The sequence below is a fragment of the Caretta caretta genome, chromosome 4, assembly GCF_965140235.1.
Source record: "Caretta caretta isolate rCarCar2 chromosome 4, rCarCar1.hap1, whole genome shotgun sequence".
NCBI lineage: Eukaryota > Metazoa > Chordata > Testudines > Cheloniidae > Caretta > Caretta caretta.
Window position 1 is genome coordinate 42,291,565 of NC_134209.1, and position 23,535 is coordinate 42,315,099.

Consider the following 23,535-nt stretch of genomic DNA (forward strand, 5'->3'; position numbering starts at 1 on the left):
GTCCATATGCCAAGTATCTCTGAGGAGGCATTCATTAACTCAGAGATGAGGCCCGTAGATAGGCAATGAATATGCCCAGTTGTTCCGTCCATACACTCAGCAACTTGACTAGAGGAAATTAGGACTAGGTGGGTCTTTCTAAGGGAGGGAGAATGAAAGGAGCAGTGTTGCCTCTAAGAACTGTTCCTTTAAGAGGGAATGAGAAGGAGCAGAGGACCCAACTGGATGGAAAGCCAAGGCCCTTCTGTGCATCCAAAAGAGCAGTATGGGCAGTAGTTGCAGAGGAGCTCTGCAGTGTGGTGGGAACCAGCATCTGTTGTTGGTTTGATGTGGGGAATCATTAATTGAGTCGACTGGGGTAGCAGTGGTAGCCAGAATTAATTGGGTAAATGGATTTATTGGAGGGAGACAATCTGTCAGAGATGTTTGTTTTTGGTGGGGAGTTAAGATGTGACAGTATAATTAAATGGGTATGACTTTGGGGGGAGGGTAGGTTTGGGGATATGGCAGCATAGGTTTCTCCCAGGTTAAGAGGTTTAATCCTCATATGAGGTGTTGGGAACTCTTCAGTCCTTGAATGTGTTGGACTTCTTGAAGTCTTTCATCATATTTCAAAAGCTCAATAATTCCACTGAAGTTACTTTTAAGTAGTTTTTCTTTATATCAAACTCTGACAGAACTCTGGCATATGTGATCTACTGATGTAAAGTGCTATAGAAGAGGCAGGTGATATTATTATAGCAGTGGGACAGACTGGCAACTTTACTTCCATCATGATATAATACAAAAAGTATGCTACCCATCCAAGCTGTGGCTACTATCTCAGTATGATGGAACATGAGGTGATGAGAGTGCTGTGCCTCTGCCCATAAAGAAGCCAGAAAGGGTGAGCATTATGACATACTCACACTGTTAGTTGACGGTAAACATTTTTCAGATAGGTGGACTATTATTCATAGCTTCATCTGAGCCAAATTAAGAGTCATACAAATTTATGTGCCATAGCTATGATATGAGTGTACAGTAGCATAGGATTTTCAAATCCATAGGAAATTTTCAGCTGTTTGAGCACTACTGTCCTGGAGATAGACTAGCCGTTTCAGTTCTATAGATGTGAGTAGCATTTCTTTTTTTCTTTTGTAAAAGTTCCTTATAAAAGCCCATACTTGTGTAATGAAGATATAAAAGGTAGGAGTTTTACTGAAGTATTTTTTTTAAATGCAGCCTGAAACATTTTTACAATAATACCAAAATATGCTTCCTATACTTACGTTACAATCATACTATCAAAAAGCTTGCATAAACATAGGCGTAAATATTGAACTCCTTTGGTATTTCCTCAATACAGAGTCAATGCCTGCTTCTGCTCTGCTGAGGAAATTCTCAAAATGTGAACACGTCAGAAGCGAATTAACAGATTTGCTGCTGAAAAATTGATGTAGCTACCCTGTATTTTTTCATATAAAAAACACAGGTTGAATTCCCATTTTAAGCATGGGCATATTTGGGGGGCAGCAGATGGGATTGTGGGGGGGTGTCCTCTACAAACTGCAAGCCTTGGGCAAGTGCAGAATTTGCCACTCCCCGCAACATGTGGCCCAGTTGTCCTCACTGGAGCTGCCTTCCCCCCCAAATATAGAAATCAAACTATACCTATGATTTTAAATGCAAAATCGAACTGTAAATGAGACTACTCACATGCTTAAACTTACACTTGGCTTTATGTGTTTGCTAGATTCGTGCTGTATGGTCAGCACCTTGCAGGATCATGCCCAAATAGTGGATGTTTTGCTCTGAGTTTCTGGCCCATCCCCAGGGCTAAATAGGCCACTTTTCAATTTTGTGGGCATAACTGACTAATTCCTCGTGTAATCTCCATGCAGTTGTGTTGAATTTAGTAGGGTTGCTGTGGGGTGTAAGCCAGTATGGAATTCTGTTCAGAGTGTTTTAGATTTAATATGATCAATGCCTGAGAAAATCTTGACTCATTGTAATTCTGCTATTGACAATTCAGAAAATCAACACTATAATGTCAGCTGCTGTTGAAGCCTTTTAATACTGGCCTTTTTTTTTTTTTAAGGCCAAGGTTGATACCACCCACTAAACTGATTGAGTCAAGATCAAAACAAAGTTATTCCACTTCACTTTTAAATTAAACACCATCTACTTGGATTAAACTAGTGAGCATTTTTAAATACTGCCTAATACTTGTCTGCTGTGTTTCCACAACTTCCACGTGAAGCAAACTGTGGTGATATTTAGAATGCAGATTTCCCTAAGCTATTTTGGTATTTCATTTGTGTATGATGTTGCCAGCTGTACCGTTTCTGAATATGATTTTGTTGTTTTACAGATGATACAGTAAGAGCTTTTGGGGAAAGAAACTGAGATTTGTGTCAAAGATCTGTTGCAGAACAACTGAAAAGAGAAAGCAGAATGGACAACTTCTGAAAATTGTATTAAAGAACAAAAATCAATTGGAAACATATAAGGTGGACTTAGAGGAGTAAAGAATTTTAAAAAGCAGCCAGAAATTGGAATTCCCTGGTTTGGCTCAAGGTCTTGGGATAATGGATACCATTGAGACTGCAAAGCTTGAAGAGCACATGGAAAGTCAAAACAATGACACCTCAAATGGTTACGTTCGACCTACCCTATCTGTCAGCGAAGAGAGTGAAAATGGCAATGGCAAACCTAAGGGTTTACCTAATGGTTTGCGAAAAGGCACAAAGAAATATCCGGACTATATTCAGATTTCTATGCTTGCTGAATCTAGGAACAAATTTCCTTTGGAATGGTGGAAAACAGGCATTGCCTTTGTGTATGCTCTCTTCAATTTAATTCTAACGACTGTCATGATCACCGTTGTTCATGAGAGGGTACCTCCCAAGGAGCTCAGTCCTCCATTGCCAGATAAATTTTTTGATTATATTGATCGCGTGAAATGGGCTTTTTCTGTATCAGAAATAAATGGAATGATACTAGTTGGATTATGGCTAATCCAGTGGTTATTTCTCAGATACAAGTAAGTAGCTATATTTATCTCTGCTTCTACTTAGTAACAGAATTTGCTTCTGCCACCCTTATTCATGTTGAGTAGCACTTTTCTCCATGAGGAGTTACAGTGATTTCCCAAAATGAGTTCAGGTTTAATGTTTAAAGGAAATTTGCAGCTAAACTCTGCACCCATACATTGGAGTAGAGTTGGCTTGAAAACCACAATTACATTTCATGAAAAATTTGAGGTTTCAAAATTTGTTTTTATTCTGATGCAGAATAAAAACAAGACCTTTTCCGAGCAGGACCTGAACCTCAGTCTCTCTCATCCCCACAGAGCAATTTAACCACCAGGCGATTGTCTATTCTGAGATTAAATCTCTGGCTAGAAATTCCATTATGGAACTGAGACCTTACAGATGAAATTTTCATTAAAGTGATACCATTCCCCAAAACAGTTCAGTTTTGACTAAACTGCACTCTTTTTGACAGAAAGTGCTGTGAGACCTTAGTCAGCCCTAAGTAGAGCTTATTGAAACATTTTCAATTAAACTTTTTTTTTTTAATTTCTGACAAGGCACTAGACAGTTCAGTAACATTAGACTGGATGCTCAAGCTAGTCACATCTCTGAGAACATCAGCCCATCTTTCCCTCCAGATCATCTCCTGTTTCCTCAAGAAACAATCTCTACAGATACTTTAAAGGAAAACCAACTTTATTTGACATGGGATTGAAAATGAAAAGGAAATTACAAAATAATTACAAGCAAAATAAAAACACTAGGAGAACACTAGTGCTATTAAATAGGCCTGAATTTTTACTTACCATCTAGTGGTTAAATGAAATAAAACCATTACATTTGCAGCAATTTCTTTATCTCTCTTAACTGCAGCACATTCATGTTTCAATTTCGGTCTGTGACCCTATCTCTCCGTCTGTGACGTGACCCAGCAAGATGTGTCCAGACATCAAATATTGTGTATCTCTCTCTCTCTCAAATCTCACATGGAAGTAGTACCATTGAAACTTTGTTTTCATATTGGTTAGATCACAATTTAAAAGCTCTAATAACTTTTTAAAATTTAGGGTATTAACCATTTAATGAGGCTACAGCTACGCTGGAGGCACCGTACGACCCTCTCTCCTCGTGACAAGTAAATATATCCTGCCTTTCAGTTTATGCTTACTTTCTTTTCTCTCCCTCCCTCCTTGTTTTCAGATCAATAGTGGGACGCAGGTTCTTTTTTATAATTGGAACTTTGTACCTGTATCGCTGTATTACCATGTATGTTACCACCCTACCTGTGCCTGGAATGCATTTTCAGTGTGCTCCAAAGGTAAGAAATCTTGGTATTGGCCAAAGTATTACATCAAATACAGTATCTGAAAAAGACATCTTGGTACATTCATTTATTTTAATAAAGTTAATGTTTTCTCCACATACTATATGATACTCTTCAGAGATAAGTGTGGCTCCTGGCAGGTGATTATTTTGGTGATTGCTAGGTTTTTCATTTTATTTTGGTATATTGCTGTTAGTAAGGCAGGATTTTGTGAACAGTGAGCATCTTTTAGGAGTAGAGAGTACAAGGGAGTAGTACTACAGCAGATTGATTGTTTGCCCATTTTGTTTTAGGTTTTATGTACATCTAGGTACGTCAGGATTATGCCAGACTAGACATATTTATTTTTATTTATTTTTTTTATTTTTTTTAAAAGCCATCTAGATTCATATCTTCAGAGATTTTTTTTTTCAGCTGAGACGTACATAATAAATATACCTTACTGTAGTTTGTCAGCTGACATACAAACCAGCTACTTGGAGGACAAGCTAGTGAAGCCTTGCATTGCAGTTAGATTTTTGAGAGGCAATGGTGGCCTGCTGTAAGCACGTTTGCCAATGATGCTGTTTTGGCCAGGGCTGTCTGGGGCTTTTAAATCCAGTTTGGGCAGCTGACACTCATGGCAAAAGGTATATAAACATAGGAAAAGCAAATTCTCCGAAAAAAAATTTGAGCAAGTACTTGTGGAAATTTGATTGTGTTTGCCAATGGTACTGCAGAACTAAATGATAGAGTGCTCTAAATGTTAGACCAATTGTGTGTGTGTGTGTGTGTGGTGATGGTGAAGAACTGGCTTAGGTTTCTGTTATGATTACTCCAGGTCGCCGAACTAAGATTCCATAGCCACCTTAAAAAGATTTCTTTACTGATATGTTAAGGACTGTTGAATTATTGCTTTTTGGAAGTTTTTCTAATCCTAACATTGGCACATTGCAGCACCTACAGTAGACTTTGTATTTTAAATTGCATATTTCTGATTTTTGCTTTCAATATTCATCCCATCCCTCAATGCTGCAATTAAAATGGGATATATGGGAATTAAAAACAGACTTTACCTACAAGTATCACAGAACAAACATTGGAGCCACTCAGGGGACAGCTTTGGAGGAACAGGATTTCTCCCTAGCAACTCGGTTCAATGAATTAATATTTCAGGACTACTCTAGAGATGGGGGCATATTCATTCTTGATGTAATTGCTTTATCTTACTTGGAGTTAAACCAGGAATGAACTTGTCTCCCCCTCCCCCAAACCCCCAACAAGTTAACTTAGTGAAAACTGATATGAAACTGACTGAGCGTTTGCACAGTGTCAGTAAGAAATTTTAAATCAGCCCAAGTGTATTTGAAAAGTCTACAAACATGTCAACAAACCTAGGCTGACTTCTGACCATTTAACTAAGCCCCAAATTAGGCAAATTTCATGTAGTTTTCAGTCTTGATTTGTGAACGTTTTACTTGGCTCTGGACAAAGAGTGAGTGACTTGCATGTAACACCTCACACAATTTTTATATTGGTTCTATTAGAACCATTTCTCACAGTTCAGGGCAACTGTACTTGTGTTTCCCCATAGTGGTCCAGCAAGAGCCCCTGCTCTCAGGCTTCCAGACCCCTAGCCATTGCATCTCTTGGGTAGAGACCTGAGTCTCTCTCTGTCCTGACCAGGGCATTTCCAGGCTGCACAGTCCCTTGACTATACTGTGATATCCCCAGCAAAAGATAAGCTGCTTCTCCTGCTTTCTCTTCAGAGACTACTAACAGGGTAATTGCCAACAGTTGTAAGTTACCACATAACACTTCCTATGAAAGTATTTTATTCTTATGGTAAAAGCATTACAGAGAAAACCTATTAAAATAATAAAAGAACCTACACACATGCTAATAAGCTTACCAGAGATCACTCCAGCTGCCTCCAACATGGACTCTGGCAGGTCAGTCCTTCAAACCTCCCAAAGGGTTCTCTTTTATGGTCGCAAGTTCATAACCGCTTCAGCTCAGAACTAGTACCGTCTTATGAGGCCTGAGTAGTCCAAGCCCTTCCCTAAGGATTTGGGCCCTCCATGGACCAGAGTTCCTGTCTTGTTTGCTGGATCAGGAAGAAAGCCCTGAGCCAGCTTAAACTCAGGCTAGTTATTCAAAAGTCCTTTCTTTGTTGCTCCCTGAAGAATCCAAACTGGGTCTTTGAACTGTCCTCAGAGCAACAGGTGAACAGCAGACAAAGTCTCCTGCTCAGGATGAAACTTCAAAGGCTGAGTTCATAGGTAGTTCCCAGAACAGATGTGGGCAAACTACGGCTCGCGGGCCACATCCGGCCCACGGGACCGTCTTGCCCAGCTCCTGAGCTCCTAGCCTGGGAGGCTAGCCCCCTCCTCCTCCACAGCCTCAGCTCGCTCCACTGCTGGCGCAATGCTCTGGGCAGCAGAGCAGGGAGCTCCTGGGGCAGCAGAGCAGTGAGCCTGACCTGGGGTGCTCTGTGCTGTGTGGCACAGCTGCCTGTCCTGGTGCAGCTGTGCCGCCAGCCACCAGCGCTTCAGGCAGCGCAGTAAGGAGGCAGGGAGCTGGGGGATTAGATAGCGGGCAGGGGAGTTCAGAGGTGGTGATCAGGGGGCGGGGGTGTGGATAGGTAGCGGGGCAGTCAGAGGGCAGGGAACAGGGTGATTGAATGGGGACAGAGGTCCCGGGGGGGGCAGTCCGGAAGGAGAAGGGGGGTTGGATGGGGCGGCAGGGGGCAGGCAGGAGTTCCAGGGGCGGTCTGGGGACAGGGAGAAGGGGTGGTTGGATGTGGCGGGGGGGCATCAGGAAGGAGAGAGGGGGTTGGATGGGGCAGCGGGGAGCAGTGAGGGGCAGGGGGTCCAGGGGTGGTCAGGGAAGACAGAGCGGGGGGGGGTTGAATAGAGTGGGGAGTCTGGGGCAACAGAGCGGGGGGTGGATGGGGCAGGGGTCCCGGGGGGGGCTCTCAGGGGGTGAGAAGCAGGTGGGGTCAGATAGGGGGCGGGGACCATGCCATGCCTGGCTGTTTGAGGAGGCACAGCATCCCTTAACTGGCCCTCCATACAATTTCAGAAACCCAATGCGTCCCTCAGGCCAAAAAGTTTGCCCACCCCTGTCCTCAAAACTCTACTTCACTCACATTGTCCCAAAAGATCTATCATGTCTGCTATATTCAGAAGGGTAGCCGTGTTAGTCTGGATCTGCATCCGACAAAGTGGTTATTCACCCACGAAAGTTCATGCTCCAATACGTCTGTTAGTCTATAAGGTGCCACAGGACTCTTTGCCGCATCTGCTATATTGTTTAACACAGTCTTTTGAAGTTCATATTATCTCTTTGTTCCTCCTAAACATTCAATAAGGTTTAACTTAACTCCATAAGGCTGGCCCAGGATACTGTCATATCTGTCACACCATTATTGAAAGAGAGTTCTGGGGTACGTGCCACAAGTGACAAATATGTACTATGAACTTACACAATTCTTAATGTGTCCACCCTTTTGAAATATACTGTACCTCATCCTGATCAATATATAATGCAATATATATTGCATATAATGCAATATATAAAGCTTTGCGGTTATTTTTATGAAGGACCTGCACATTTTGATTGGAAAACAAGAAACAAAAAGGTTTAAAATCCAGCAGCGCATATCCTAGTCTAATCCTATAATGCCTAGCCTTGGTTGTTGACAAATTTTTCTGGTAAATATGCTATTATCTTTGAGAAATACATAGACAATAGACAAAGAAGATTCAGATGTTTAGGAAATAGAGCTTTTCATTATTATTTTTTAAGCACAAGTTAACTTAAACTTCTTGTCCAAACATATATTCTTCATCATCTTGAATTTTTTCTCATTTTGCAGTTGAATGGAGATTCTCAGGCTAAGGTGCAGAGGATCCTACGATTGATTTCTGGTGGTGGTCTGTCCATAACTGGATCACACATCCTATGTGGAGACTTCCTGTTTAGCGGTCACACAGTAGTGCTAACACTCACCTACCTGTTTATCAAGGAATGTAAGTTACAGTATTTAAATATAGTTGTGTTGCTGATGCCTGTGTTACAAGAAGAGCACTTAATCTAAAACCACATTGTTGCATTTTACAACCTAAAATAAATGGCAAAATTGCAATACACAGTTTGACAAAATGCACTTGACCCTCCTAGTGGGTGGCTTCTGGAATGAGTCTGCCATGCTTGTACATAGTATGCAAGTACAATAATATCCTAGTACATGGTGTGGAGCTTCAGAGTTTTTAGAAAACATCTGTGTGTTTTGGGAGACTGATGTGGGAGGGGTGTGTGGTAAGGTTGAGAGAGGGGCTGAATCAGCTCAGTGCACAAAATGATTATCTGTCTTATCACTTCTGTTTGAGGTAATCAGCAAATAATCCTCTAGTTAATGATTTGAGAGAGCAAGAAAGAGAAATGACTCCCCTTGCGTCAATGGGAATTATGCCCGCTTATACCAGTGCTGTATTTGGTGCTGGGTTTGGCTTGCACAATGGAGGATACTTTTTTATAACCTCATTTTGCAATGGTCTGTCAAAAATCCAGCTCCTGAGGGCAGTAGGGAACTCTGTGGCTTCTGGAGTCTCACAGTATGAGTTTCAAGATTATGTAACTGAGGACCAGACAGTAAGATGTAATATGCAGCATGCACCACTCGGACCTCAATAATTTGGCTACTTGTTTGGCCATATGTCAGTGCAGCAGCATTTTTCTTTTAAATTCACGGCATGGCATGTATCTAAAATTAGAATCTGTCCCTGTTTCATTGCTGATTTCCTGAGCACTTTGACTGAGGCATTGGACTTCATTAAATTATTTATCTAACTTCAGCACACAGGATAACGTAAAACATTCTTTTTTGTAACAAAAGAATGTCCCATTACTTGGTGAGGCAAACAATGTTACTTGACAGTCTAAAGAGAGACCGAGAACTTCCATATGGACATAAGACCTTTTATTTCTTAAAACAACAAAGAGGTATAGCATGGTGACCATTAAGTCTAAGTCTTTGTACTACGAAATTTTCTGGCATTGTATTGTGTGTAATTAATAAATCAAACCTGCTAGAAGAACAGATGGCAGTCAGCCTAATGTTCCATGAGTAGGTGGCAACAGGATTTCCTGCTTTCTGTTTTATTAATTTTGTATGTATGTTTGTTATCACAGCTTAACAGTGGTCATTTAAATCTTATCCTGTAATATATGCCACAGGCAAGGTATATTTAACTCTTCTTTTTAAAGATTTTTTTTCATACAGTAGCATAATTCAGATGTCTTTAAATAGCAGGGTAAGGGTGGGGGAGAATAACAACCAGACTGTACATATAATAAGCTTTGTAAATGCTGCCTAAGAATTGGCAGTGTATCCCATCTGAATTCTTCTGCTTTGTAGTCAAAGTGCTGTGTACATCAGAAGTGCATAATTTACCCATTTCTATTTCCTGTGTAATTAGGAAAATGTAGTTTTCTAAGCAAGAGCATATAGTATATCATTGTTTTGAATTAGAGGTTACTTGCAATATGCTCTGCTGGTCTCTTTGATCAGGCATGTTTCTTGTGTGAGAGACATTTGTTTATTTCTAGGCCCTGGTCTACACTATGAGTTTAGGTCAAATTTAGCAGCGTTAGGTTGATTTAACCCTGCACTCGTCCACATGACAAAGCCATTTTTGTCAACTTAAAGGACTCTTAAAATCTATTTTTGTACTCCTCCCCGACAAGGGGATTAGCGCTAAAATCAACATCGCTGGGTCGAATTTGGGGTAGTGTGGACACAATTCGATAGTATTGGCCTCTGGGAGCTATCCCAGAGTGCTCCATTGTGACCACTCTGGACAGCACTTTCAACTCAGATGCACTCGTCAGGTACACAGGAAAAGCCCCGGGAGCTTTTGAATTTCATTTTCTGTTTGGCCTGCATGGCGAGCTCATCAGCACAGGTGACCATGCAGTCCCAGAATCACAAAAGAGCTCCAGCATGGACCGAATGGGAGGAACTGGATTTGATTGCTGTATGGGGAGATGAATCCATGCTAACAGAACTCCGTTCCAAAAGACATAATGCCAATATATATGCCAAATCTCCAAGGTCAAATGCGAGGTGTTTACAATGCTCACAACTGCAGCGGTGATTGAAACGGTCTCCCGCTTGCAGTGCTGTGGCGTATGCGCAGGCAATCCAGGAAAAAGGGTGAGAAATGATTGTCTACCGTTGCTCTCATAGAAGGAGGAAGGGAGGGAATGGTCACTGACGACATGTACCCAAAACCACCCGCGGCTACTTTGTCCGTTCTCAATTTTTTTTAATTAATAAAGAAAGAATGCATGGTTTCAAAACAATAGTTACTTTATTTTGAAGGGGGGAGGGTGGTTGGCTTAAAGGAAATTAAAATCAACAAAGGGGGCGGGTTTGCATCAAGGACAAACTCACACAACGGTCACACCGTAGCCTGGCCAGTCATGAAACCAGTTTTCAAAGTCTCTGTGATGCATAGCGTGCCTTGCTGTGCTCTTCTAATCGGTGTCTGGCTGCTTAAAATCGGACACCAGGCAATTTGCCTCAACCTCCCACCCCGCCATAAATGTCTCCCCCTTACTCTCTCAGATATTATGGAGCACACAGCAAGCAGCAATAACAATGGGAATGTTGCTTGCACTGAGGTCTGACTAACAGCGCCAGTGAGCTTTTAAACGTCCAAAGGCAAATTCTACCACCATTCTGCACTTGCTCAGCCTATAGTTGAACTGCTCCTTACAACTGTCCAGGCTTCATGAGCCATGGGAGCAAGGGGTAGGCTGCGGTAGGTGTAACCACACTGTGCAGCCAGCTGGGAGAGCAGCCTGAGGCAGAAGCCTCCAGCTCGCAGGAGATCAGGATAGCAGAATTGCAGCAGAAGTGGTAGAGCGAGCAAAACACCATTGGTGAGGACGGCTAGCAGTCCTACTGCACCGTCTGCTGCAGAGTTGCCCAGATCAGGATAGCAGAGTTACAGCAGAAGCAGATTGAGTCGTTCACCATTGATGCAAAGGCACCCAGGAGCTGCTACTGTGTGGCCAAGGCAAAAGAGTAAGAGCCCTGGAGCTGTTACATGTGGACTATACGACTGCAAGATTTCTTCACCAGTGACAAAGGACAGGAATATGATGCACCTAAAATCTAAAAAGGCTTGCACATTTCCCAGAGTCACTACTCTTGGTAACAGAATGTCAATGATTGCATTGGCTATTTGGATCACAGCAGCCCCCACAGTAGACTTGCCTGCAACAGCAGTGGTGACAGTGAGCTGAGCGGGCTCCCGCTTGCAGTGCTATGGCGTCTGCGCGGTTAACCCAGGAAAAAAGCTGCAAAACGATTGTCTGCCATTGCTTTCACAGAGGGAGGGGCGACTGATGTCATGTACTCAGAACCACCCATGACAATGTTTTTGCCCCATCAGGCATTGGGAGCTCAACCCAGAATTCCAGTGGGCGGTGGAGACTGGGATAGCTACTAACTCAGAAAGTCGACGCGAACCAGGGTACTGTGGATGCACTCTGCCGACTTACTGCACTTAGTGGGGACGCACGCAATCGACTGTATAAAACCGCTTCCAAAAAATTGACTTTTATAAAATCAACCTAGTTTCATAGTGTAGACATACCCTTTGTGTAGTTCCCCTCCGCTGCTCCCTACCCTCGCATCTTTTGGGTATTGTCGGTGCATTTTACTCAGGGGCTTTCCCCATGCTTCTTTCTCTCTCTCAGAACAGGGGAAGATTATACTAGTGTGGAATATCACTTCTGTCTGGAGCCTGCTTCCTCAACTAGATAACAGGATAGGACTCCAAATCCTGGTCCACAAATCAGTGGAATGGACTCAGCCTTAGCATTTTTGGGGGGATTCTATGATGTAGTCTTTCAGTTCCCCCCACCTTCCTCCAAAACATAACTGAGTCCTGACTACAGTAACTAGATAACACTATGCACAGGGCCAGCCTCTTTGGGTAAGATCACTGGTACAGTATTTACGGTATCCCAAACCTAATGGACTCATTTTACATAAAAAGTGGGGTGGGACTCTTAGGGGGTCCACCACCAGCCTCCGACTGCAGGGGAAGTGGAGCCCAGCTGCCTGTCATGATGTCCGTAGTTGACAACATCAAAAACATTTTTCAAGGAAAAATTTCCAGCTAAACTGCAAGACTGCCAGCTGCTGGAGGGTTGTGGGCATTCTGGATGACTTTAGCACTTGCATACTGCTTCACAAACATTAACAAATTAATTATCACAATGTACTCTGATATGTGGCATACAAGCCCCATTTCACAGACCAGGATACTAAATTAGAAGAAAGGTTATGTGACTTGACTAAAACCACAGATAGTGTCAGAGCTGGAATTAGAAGCCTGGAGTTCCTTGCTCCCAGTTCCATGTCTAACCCATTAGAATAGATTGCCTCTTACTCCTACTGAGCTTACTCCTCTTGTGGCCAGAAGCCATTCTGGATGTTCAGCAAAAGAGCAGTTTCAGTTAAAGGTAGCTGGCTGGGAGGCATCTTGCAATTAACATCCAAAACAGGAGCTTGGACACCACCACCCACCCTGAGCTGTGAATTGGTCTTGGTCCTCTGTCCACAAATGGTGGAAGGACTCTGAATTAGACCATGATTTTTAGGGAAAATTACAGTGACAAACTTTTGAGTCTTAGTGGTCAACTCTTGTCCTTTCTTTGGTAATATAAACTAAAAACCATTTTGAAAATGAAAACTTAGATTACTCTTAACCTTCATAGGTCCCTCAGCTGAAGATCTACAGACCCTAATGGCCATATTTCAGCAGATGATACCTCTGCATCAGTAAGCTTTCTTAGTTGTTCAAAGAGAATTTTTACTACAGCAGAGATTTTCTCTCTCTCCATTAATATATATGTATAAAATATCCACACACATCACACAGATTCAAATTAAACTGCTAAAGTTAATCTTGGATATTTATAGAAACATATAATTCTCTCCTTTTGACAGACTCCCCTCGTCATTTTTGGTGGTATCATTTGATCTGCTGGTTGATGAGTGCCGCTGGTATAATCTGCATTCTTGTCGCCCATGAACACTACACTGTGGATGTTATTGTTGCTTATTATATCACCACAAGGCTCTTCTGGTGGTACCACTCAATGGCTAATGAAAAGGTAAGTGCAAAGGGTATGTATGTATATGTAATATGTATGTATATGTAAACCGCTATAAACCCAATAATGGCCTCTCCTTGCAAATTCCACAAAAAAGGTCATAATGGCCTTAAAATTAGTAGATTAGATCTGGGGCAAAAATATAATTTTTCCACAGAAATTGAAGCACAAGTATAAAGTTAAGCAGGTGCTTATGTGCTTTCCTGAACAGGGGCCCATGTTAAGAAGTAGTCTGTCATTTCTGGCATGCATATGTTTTTAAAACCTATCTTCTTTCGAAACATGAATACTTTATCACTGTTTTAGGTAGCTAGGATAGACTACACCATATCTTAATTGATTGATAGTAGCTACTAACGTTATTAGAGACCTTAAATTACCCAGCCTTTTTAAAATTTCCAGTTACATTTCCTACAGTACATTGGACAAAGGTTGGCTATATCCTCTGTGTGTGTGTGTTTGTTTGTTTGTTTGTTTTTGTTGTTCTTTTATCTTCTGTTAGCTTTAAATATATTTCTTTTCAATTTGAGTCTCCTCTTTATTCTTCTATTGTGTGACACGTTAGAAAGAAGTGTTCAGTTCTCACTATGCCATTTGTCATATGGAATACCCAAGTCACATCAAACTGTTTTCCTTTCCAGGTTAAATAAACTTACTATTTGCAGAATTTCATTCAAATATACTGTAATTGTCACTTCTTTATGATTCAGCTAATGCGATTGGTTCTACTGTCTAAACTTGTTAAATTGTTTCTTCTATTCTCCTTTTTCTCCCCAATATAGAATTTGAAGGTCTCTTCCCAGACTAATTTTCTCTCTCGAGCATGGTGGTATCCGATATTTTATTTCTTTGAGAAGAATATTCAAGGCTCAGTTCCTTGCTGCTTCTCATGGCCAATATCTTGGCCTCCCAGCTGCTTCAAGTCTTCATGCAAAAAATATTCACGGGTTCAGAAGACAGGAGAGGACAATGAAAAATCCACCTGAAAGAAAGATGAAGAAAGGAAAGAAAGCATCTGCTCTTTATTTTACCAAAACATTAATGCGATAACCAAAGTTCTTAAAAGGACTAAACTGTAAGGGAATAAGTGGACCAAATTCTTGTGCAATTGTACAAGACAATTGTAGACAAAATATAACACCCCTTGATATGTTTTCTATTCATCACATTTTACAGAGCTATTCTATTCATCAGTACTAGGAGTCCACCACAGATAGGATTTATCCCTGAGAAAGAAAAGAAGCAGTAGTTTGGTTTACTTATGAGATTGAGGTGCCAAAGAACACACCACACCTTTTGTTTATTAATTATCAGTCATCCACAAAATATCATCTTTAGAGTTCTGGAGTTTGAGGGCAAAAGCATACTAAAATTTAAAGTTACAATATCTGTCTACAATGGTGGGAAGTGGTTTACTGTATTCTTCTTGCTAATGAAGGTAAGACTTATGATATATGACTGGTGAAGCCGGAAGTGAGCCTTGACATTTTATGCTCTATGGGAATGAATCTACTATGACCCTGAAGTACTCCTACCGCCCATGTACTCTGATATACCAGTTTTTACATTTTGTATTGGTAATTTTATATTTAAAAAAAAAAAACTTAAAAAAAGGAAAAGGAAAGCTGTTGTGATATGATGACACTGCAAATTAGAAATAATACCTGCTAACATCATTGGAGCTCTACAAATATGGAAGTATTTTTATTTTTAAAACCTATATCTATGTAACAAGAAGAAAATTATTTCAAAGTCTAAACATTTAATGGCAAGTTAGCCTGGGTCTGTATGTATTATGTATATATACCTATATGCATTACATAGCTATATATACATACTTTTGTGTATTCACACACATTAACCAATATTAGATAAATGAAAAGAAAGCTGTGTATAATATGTTATTGTAAGCAAAACTCCCACTGATTTCATTCACCTGCTTCAGGATTGCAAAGTCAGTCCCCAAATGGGAAATGTAAAAATCAAACATTTTAAATTTTTAGTTACTATATCTTGATGACACTATAAGCATTGTGCTTGAGAGCCTGATGTTATGCATTTAGAGGTTTTGGGTTGTTTTTTTTTTCCTTAGAAATCGTTGGCACAAATCTCAGTGACTCATAAACAGGTGCAAGGTGAATACACTCCAACAGCAACACTTCTTCCAGTGTTACCTAACCATATTTATTATTAAATGTTACTGTCATATGACTGAACTGCTATTCCTTTCTATCAGGAGTTGTGTAGATACTTTGGTTGGACAAACAAGTATGTTGGTTTAGTATGTGGGAATACACAACTTTGTTAGTGTACAACAGAACTGCAGATTAGCAGCTTACCTGGTCAACGTCACTTTTCATGTTGTTCTTGGGGAACCTAAGTGGATACTGGGCAGCCCAGAGTTTAACAGTTTATTTGTTCTGTATTCATTTCCTCAGCTACTCAAGTATTTTATTTCGAAACCTTCAGTAAAAGCTGATCGCAGAGGAAATAATTGCACTAATAGTTAAATTAACCTGTAACTTGAGTGAAAAAACGCTCTTATTTTTAGAATGTCTTGACAAGTGTAAACACTAAAAAGAGAATTAAATAATGACATTCTCATTTTTAAAATATCCAGTTAGAAAAATTAGTACAAATAAAATGCAATATACAGTACCCAGATCTGATTTCTTTTTCAGTTCACAGAGTCAACGACTACAAAATTGTACTCCAGAAAAATATTTTAACTTGCATTTCAGAAGATTTTTGTGCATTATCAAAGCATAATACAACAAACTGCATTTCTTACAGGACATCCTGGTAAAACATAGCAAAGTAATGATATCCAAGCTCTTTAAATAAAAAAAAAAAATAAAAAATTCTCCTCACTGACTGGGGAGTCTGATGTTGTGCACATGGACACAAGGCTAATGTTTTGTTCCTGGCAGAACTTTAGTGGCTCACAAACTGAAACCAAGGACATACATTTGAAGAACTGTTCCTTGAATTATTAGCTAACCAATCCTATTAGTACAATATCAGCCTTTGCAGATCCCCAAAGTTGTTGTTTTATTTCTTGTTTGAGTTCATCTACATGGACCACAATGTCTTTGGAGACAAACCAGACTACTGTGGTTAATCTCCTAACTGACATGTTAGTTATTTTTAGTTGAACCACTTCTAATAGCAAAGTCTATGGAGGGAAATGTGGGTGAATTTCATTAGTAAACCTGCTTCAAGATAAGCACGGTAAAACTGTGGACTGAGCATTCTAGGAAGGATCAGAAACTATGCTTTTCACTTGGCAGCCTGTTAGGTTACTGAATAACACATCCATTGATAGCCTAAATAGATTACAACAAAGTTCCACTGAGATATTTAGAAGGGTATTTAGCTAATGACTGACCTATAGAATATATCAAGTGCTTTGCTCAAAACCAATATCCTTATTCAGTACAATTTTTTTTAGGTCCCATTTTGTTTAGAGGGGAGAGAATTAAAATTGAGTGAGTAGTGTTGGTTGTTTTTTAAAAAAAACAAAACAACAAAATCAGTTGTAGTTTTGTTTTAGGCCCGCTAAGTGCTCAAATTCCCTCCATTCCCATATATATCAACCGAAATTGTGGGTACTCAAGTTGCTTGCATACTTTGGCCTTTAAACAATACACGGAGTATCTCAAAAGTTCTTCTTATTGATACAAAGAAAGTAGTAAACTTTATTGTATCAATTTTTTTAAAAAGTGCTCATCTCATTCAGAAACATTTTAAGCTTAAATGTATGCAAGAATGTAGAATTTCGGTGTTACATTTTCACAATATAATTCTAGCCTATTCTTTATTACCACACTGTACTAACAAATCAGGTATAGGCTACAGTCAGTATATATGAAAATGAGCTTAAAGAATTGACAGCAATTGTAATAAATGTTGGAATATAAAGTAGTTCTACAAAATTTCAAGATGGGAAGAAATGGAGTAAAGTGGATATAATCCAAAAGTAAAAAAGCTTATCTGGAATTCGTTCATAAACCTTCACGGGGTTGAGTGCAGGATTTTATTCCTGATTAGGGTGACCAGATGTCCCAATTTTATAGGGACTGTCCCAATATTTGGGGCTTTGTCTTAAATAGGCGCCTATTACTCCCCCACCTCCCAACCCCCGTCCCGATTTTTCATACTTGCTGTCTGGTCACCCTGTTTCTGATGCCTTTTTATATACCTTTCATTTTATGTAATTTTTCCTGAAACTTTTCTTTGATTTAAATACTGTCTGTATCTGCTGACATGCCATGAGACATAGTTGAGCTGCAATTTCTGTCCTTTGAAGAGAGCCTGGATGGGCCCTTCTGAAATCAGTGGAAGTTCCATGTGTGCATCTGCCATATCACTGAAGACACAGGAGCTGCTGGGTCCTTGGCACTTCTGAAATCCAGGTCTCTCATCTATGTGTCTAACTGGATTTAGAAGCCTAAATTGGGCACCCATATTAAAAAAAATCTCAGCCATGGTCATTACTTAAAAGGGTAATATGATAGTGTTATGCTCAGTGTACTGCTGGTTTGCAACAGATCTGTCACATTAGCAAATAAACTTGGCCTTGTTCAACCACTTTAGATTTTATCTCCATGGTGTGTCCTTAATGCCCTCTTGTGACTATAAATGGTATGTGTTCAATATCACTCACTGACTTGTAAAAATGGTATTTTTAGGGTAATTATTATGCGTTGGGCAGCCAGTCCAGAGAAAATAAAACATTCCCCAACACTAGAACAGATTTCTTTTTTTTAATATTCCAATGAATGTGGTTAGGTTGACTGTTTTTATTCATTTGTACATGTTTCTGCATTACCTAGTTTTGGCCAGGACCCAGAAGTAACATATGCTAATATGAAGTGGTGGTGTTCTTGCATTATCAGCAACTCAGCTAGAACTAAGAAGTGGCAGGAAAAAAAAAGTCATGAGACTTGCAGACAAGATATTTGGATACTGTGGGATCATCATCTCAAATCGAATCAATCCTCCAAACTTTGAGTTTCACCCATTGCTAGTGTTTTCATTGCCAGATGGCTTGTCCTGTTTGTTTAAAGTACACATAGTGCCAATCAAGATCTGTTTCTTACTATGCTGGATATGAAACATGGTCTAGTTTTTAACAATCTGATCCATCTCTCACTGAAGTGGGGAGTCTTCCCATTTATTGCAAAGGACGAGCCCTTCAGGAAAGGCCTGGGAAACTGCAGATTCTGATTCTGCTCTGCTACTGACTCGTTGTGTGAATATGGGAAGCCATAACCTTTTCTTCCTGATTATCAGAGCCACCACAGTTCCATTTGTTTTTGCTAGGAATTGAGAGCTCAATACCGCTGAAAATTCTGTGTCTCAGTTTCACCATCTGTAAAAGAGAGAGACTGCTTTCCTATCTTATAACCCTACTGAGGCTTAGTGTTTGCAAAGAATTTCTAGATGATTGGATGGAAGGTGCTATAAAAGTGCAAATATTTTATTTATTGTAAACCACTCCTTTAACACTAAGTCATGTGAGGTATGTTTTGAGAGTTAAGATGAGTCTACACTGGTAACGCTAAAGTGCTGCCATGGCAGCGCTTTAACGTGGCTTGTGTGGCTCTTAGCTCTCCCAGTGCTCTTAAAAAAACAAAAAAAAAAAACCCCAAAAACCCACCACCTCCACAAGGGTCGTATCTCCCAGCACTGGTGCACTGTCTACACTAGTGCTTTAGAGCACTGAAACTTGCTGCGCTCAGGAGGGTGTTTTTTTCACCCGCCCCGGAGCGAGAAAGTTACAGCACTGTAAATTGCCAGTGTAGACAAGTCCTTACATGGCTGCACCAGGCACTGTAAAAACCACTGTAAAACCAGCTTTTAAGCCACCTTTTTCAGTGGCTGAATTTGATAGCCAAATCAATATTGCTGTTTAATTGCATCTGAGAATAACTTCCCAGCACAGTATTAATGCCATTTCATTGTTATAAAATTATGTTCTTAAATGCCAGTAATATGGGATGCTGCAAAGTGGTGATGCAGAATTTTTTAACAACCATTGAGAACAAAGTCAAAATAATCTAGTCTTGTATTTCATGCAAATATACACTTCCACACATTCTTACAAATTGCTTATATAGTCTGTCAGCTTTGGTTAGCTGTATAGCATCCATCACGGTTAGAAATGAATCCAGGGAATAAAGAGTAAACCTTTAGTATAGCATGTGATGATTGTATTGCTGACTTCCAAAAAGAAAGACTAGAAGAAACCATAAACACAAATTAAATCAATGTTCCTATGTAATTGTTAATGCTACATAACATGAGAGTGTGTTGCAGAAAGTGTATTAGTGGTTCAAAGGTAGCCAGTTTTGTATTTTTACAAATATACTATTTTAACGTGTTAAGTGCCTTATTGTTCAGTTTTACATCTATATGTATTATACTGTGAAATGTTTTTTCAATAGTTTCTGCTATAAGATATTATATATACAGTGTATGCTGTTCTAAGTTATAATTGTATTTGGATAAGCTTGCCGGTTTTAATCAAGTTTTAATATAATTTAAAATCTTTATTTCACACACTAACTGCTCCTTTTCAAACTGCCATTAACAGCACCATATAACAGAGCAGCACCTTACAGAAACACTGTTTGTGCTTCTATACTTGTGTGCTTCTATTCTAAGGGTGCATTAGCACTTTGGCTCAAAAGCTCCTGAGTTAACTTCATGCCAGGCTGAAATGTAGCAGGTGAGGGTTTCAGGCTAAGTGCAAATATTTCAACAAAAGTGTCCCGGGGGGGCGGTTAGAGCCATCCTTAGGCATACAAGGCTGTGTAGGGCACCTGAAAATTTGGGGCACCCCTGGGTCTTAGTGTCCACCCTTCTGCCTCTTCCTATCCCTGTTCTGACCTTTCCTGCAGGCTCCCACCACAGCTGACTGCTGCACCCTGGTGAGTCTTCCTCCAGAGGGGATCTAGTACTTAAAAGTGAAGAAGCCTGCCAGACCTAGCACAACATTGAAACTGTTAAAGAGCCATTCAAGTGGTCATGTTTCAGAGTAGCAGCCGTGTTAGTCTGTATTCACAAAAAGAAAAGGAGTACTTGTGGCACCTTAGAGACTAACCAATTTATCTGAGCATAAGCTTTCATGAGCTCAAATAAATTGGTTAGTCTCTAAGGTGCCACAAGTACTCCTTTTCTTCAAGTGGTCATGAAGCCATTTAACAGGCATTTGCCAACTCCCAGGTATCTGCCAGTTTCTGAATTTACTGACAAACAGTTGTGCACTACTGTAATATTTACTCAGAACATATTAGTCTACAGAACCTTAATTTAAAATTTGCTTTAAAAATATTTCACTAGTGTGTTGCTGAAGATTATAAAATCATATCTCTAAAAAATCCTTGCATAGATTTTTAGATGCACAATCTGAGTATTCATCTTTAGCTTTAAATGCTTGGATCTTCAGACATATAGTTTTTTAAATAAATCCTTCAAAAGACCACCCTTACCTAAAATCCACATGCGAGCCCAGGCTGCCATCAGGCATAAGGGGCACCAGTTTAATAGTACTGCATAGGGCCCCATAAATCCTAAGGACGGCCCTGAGGGCAGGGGCGGGGGGGGGGGGAGTTCTGTTTAAGTTAGATGTTATATTACAGTAAATGTTTATTAATCTCTTATAACAACCTCTCCTCCCCTGCCAGCCCCCTGCCAGAAAAATCCCTCTGCTTCATTTTTAAGCTCAAAGGTTGAGGCTGTTGGCTTCTAATGTCAGGTTTCAGAGTAGCAGCCGTATTAGTCTGTATCTGCAAAAAGAAAAGGAGGACTTGTGGCACCTTAGAGACTATCAAATTTATTTGAGCATAAGCTTTTGTGAGCCACGCTTAATGTGGATTTTAAGTGCCTTTGGGTGGGAGATGGCTGAATTTGCTTTCAGTGGGAACACTTTAAATCTACATGAATCATATACACGATTTTTATAGCCATCTTCAGTGGATGCGTGCTTTGGGCTAACTTGTGCCTACAGTTGAGGACACAGCGTAAGCCACTGCACCCAGAACCCCCAGGAGGAATTTTAGCTGACTGTTTGATTCAGTACATGCTAGCCTGGCATACCACCCTAGGAGAAGGTGCAGCACATGTTCACCTCCACAGCTGACATGCTTTTCACTTCACTTTTGGGATAAGTGTTCCTACTAACCCTGTACAGTCAGTGTGCTCCCAGGTGCACTTTCCAGCCACTGTACAGAGTCTCTGTGTAGTGGAGGGTCGTTGAACCCCCTCCCCTTCCCTTATTCACTTGCACAGGGTCAGTCACTATCTGGTTTGTTTTTAGTAAATTAAAATATTGTAAAGCTAGATATAATGCACAGTCACTATTGTAGGGTGGAAACTCAACTTCTTAAAGTGCCTGTATATGGGCTTGATTCTAGAGAAATATGTCTAGTTCCAAGCCATACAAATGTACTATTGGTTAATTCAGGGCCTGTATTTCGTATTTGTCCAATGCATAATAAGGGCTCTGAGAGGTTAACTTCCGTAAGGCTGCAGGGATTAACCACACATCAGCAATCTATAGTGTCAAAATTAGCCTTCATACTAAAACACTACTTTTTCTGGATAGATCTTACAATTGCCTGAATATGTATTTAGCTGATGTTGATTTTGTTTTTAATTACCTTTATAAAATTTTTCAAAAATAAAAAAGTTCAGGGAGTAGAAAATATGCTAAAAGATGAACTTGAATTGCTTCTTTATACGCTCTTTAAAATCCAATCATTAAGAGCCCTATGAAAGGCTGCACAGAAGTCCGTGATATATGTGGGCACCTCCCTCTGCAGGATGAGGTTCTAAAAAATTGTGAGTAGCCTTAAAGTACAGATTCATTTTAAAAGAAAACTAAGTATTTTGCTATTCACTAATTGAGTTCAAAATTCTGTGTTTCTCTTGCAAGAGCTGCTGTTATTAGGCACCTATGTCCTGATTCAGCAAGGTATTTGAGTATGTACTGACTTAAAGCGTGTGAGTAGTTCTCTTGAAGTCAGTGGGACTATTCTCATGCTTAATACTGAATACATGCTTAAATACCTTGCTGAACACTGACTGCTTGGCATAGCACTACGATCATGAACAGTCCCACTGAAGTCAGTGAGACTGCTTCCAGTAGTAAGTGCTATGCCCATTACTAACTGTATGCAGGATTCTTATTTTGTGTCTAACCATTAACATAATGGGCCAGAATTTGGTCCACAGAATGCAAAATGTGTAAGGAGGCTGTAGCTGTTTGTGGCAGATCTCTCAGTAAAGTGAACCGTATAGTAGACACCCCCTTTTTGCTGCTTTGTGGCCTGTCATGTGCTATGAAATGTTGCATCCTCTACTACAAAGTGTTGCAGTATATACATGATCAAGTTATTGTAATATTGGTGCTTTGAAAATAAGAATCAGGGCAATAATCAGTAGCATTTCTAGTTACACATTTCAATGGGGTGTTGTCCTCGCCCAATCAGTGCCTCACCTTCTACACTGCTATTTATACTCATGCTAGGCAGCGTGTACTCTGTACACCACCATAAGTGTAGACGTAGCCTAAGAAGGCCATCCTGTGAGTTTGAAACATAAGCTGAAACTCTTCTATGTCCAATGTGAAGGCTAAATAGCCACAGTATATGGCACAGCTGTGTGCATGGGTCTGCACACCTACAGCTGTAAAATAAGGTAGAGTCTGATTCCAAGTCCCTACCTTGCCCATGTGTCATGTCGAAATTTGCAAGTTAGGGACCACGTATTTGCCTCGGAGCTCCATGCAGAACCACCATTGACTTTGTGACTATAAGAATCGCAACTTTAAAAATAAATCAGGAACAAATTCTGTTCTTTTGAAAACTGTTAAGAGTATTTTTGTTTGTAAATAAAGCTTTTAGCTTCTCAATTTTACTTTTAATTTGCAGTTTTATATTTAAGTATAACAAAAGGAAAAAATATTATGTATAGGGTGCTGCAAGAGGAAATAGGGATAGTTCATGGATT

The 23,535-nt window shown here is 40.1% G+C and overlaps 1 protein-coding gene across 3 annotated transcripts in view; it reads left to right on the plus strand.

Annotated features, from left to right (window-relative positions):
* Window positions 1-22,239, plus strand: part of SGMS2 (sphingomyelin synthase 2) — a 66,713-nt gene extending 44,474 nt beyond the window's left edge. For all 3 annotated transcript variants that reach the window (XM_048847713.2, XM_048847714.2, XM_048847715.2), the window contains exons 2-6: window positions 2,354-3,025; window positions 4,218-4,335; window positions 8,201-8,354; window positions 13,352-13,518; window positions 14,301-22,239. In XM_048847713.2, coding sequence (XP_048703670.1) covers window positions 2,571-3,025; window positions 4,218-4,335; window positions 8,201-8,354; window positions 13,352-13,518; window positions 14,301-14,504 — 1,098 coding nt within the window. In that variant the 5' untranslated portion in view covers window positions 2,354-2,570 and the 3' untranslated portion in view covers window positions 14,505-22,239. The remainder of the gene's footprint in view (window positions 1-2,353; window positions 3,026-4,217; window positions 4,336-8,200; window positions 8,355-13,351; window positions 13,519-14,300) is intronic.
* The last annotated feature ends 1,296 nt before the right edge of the window (window positions 22,240-23,535 follow it).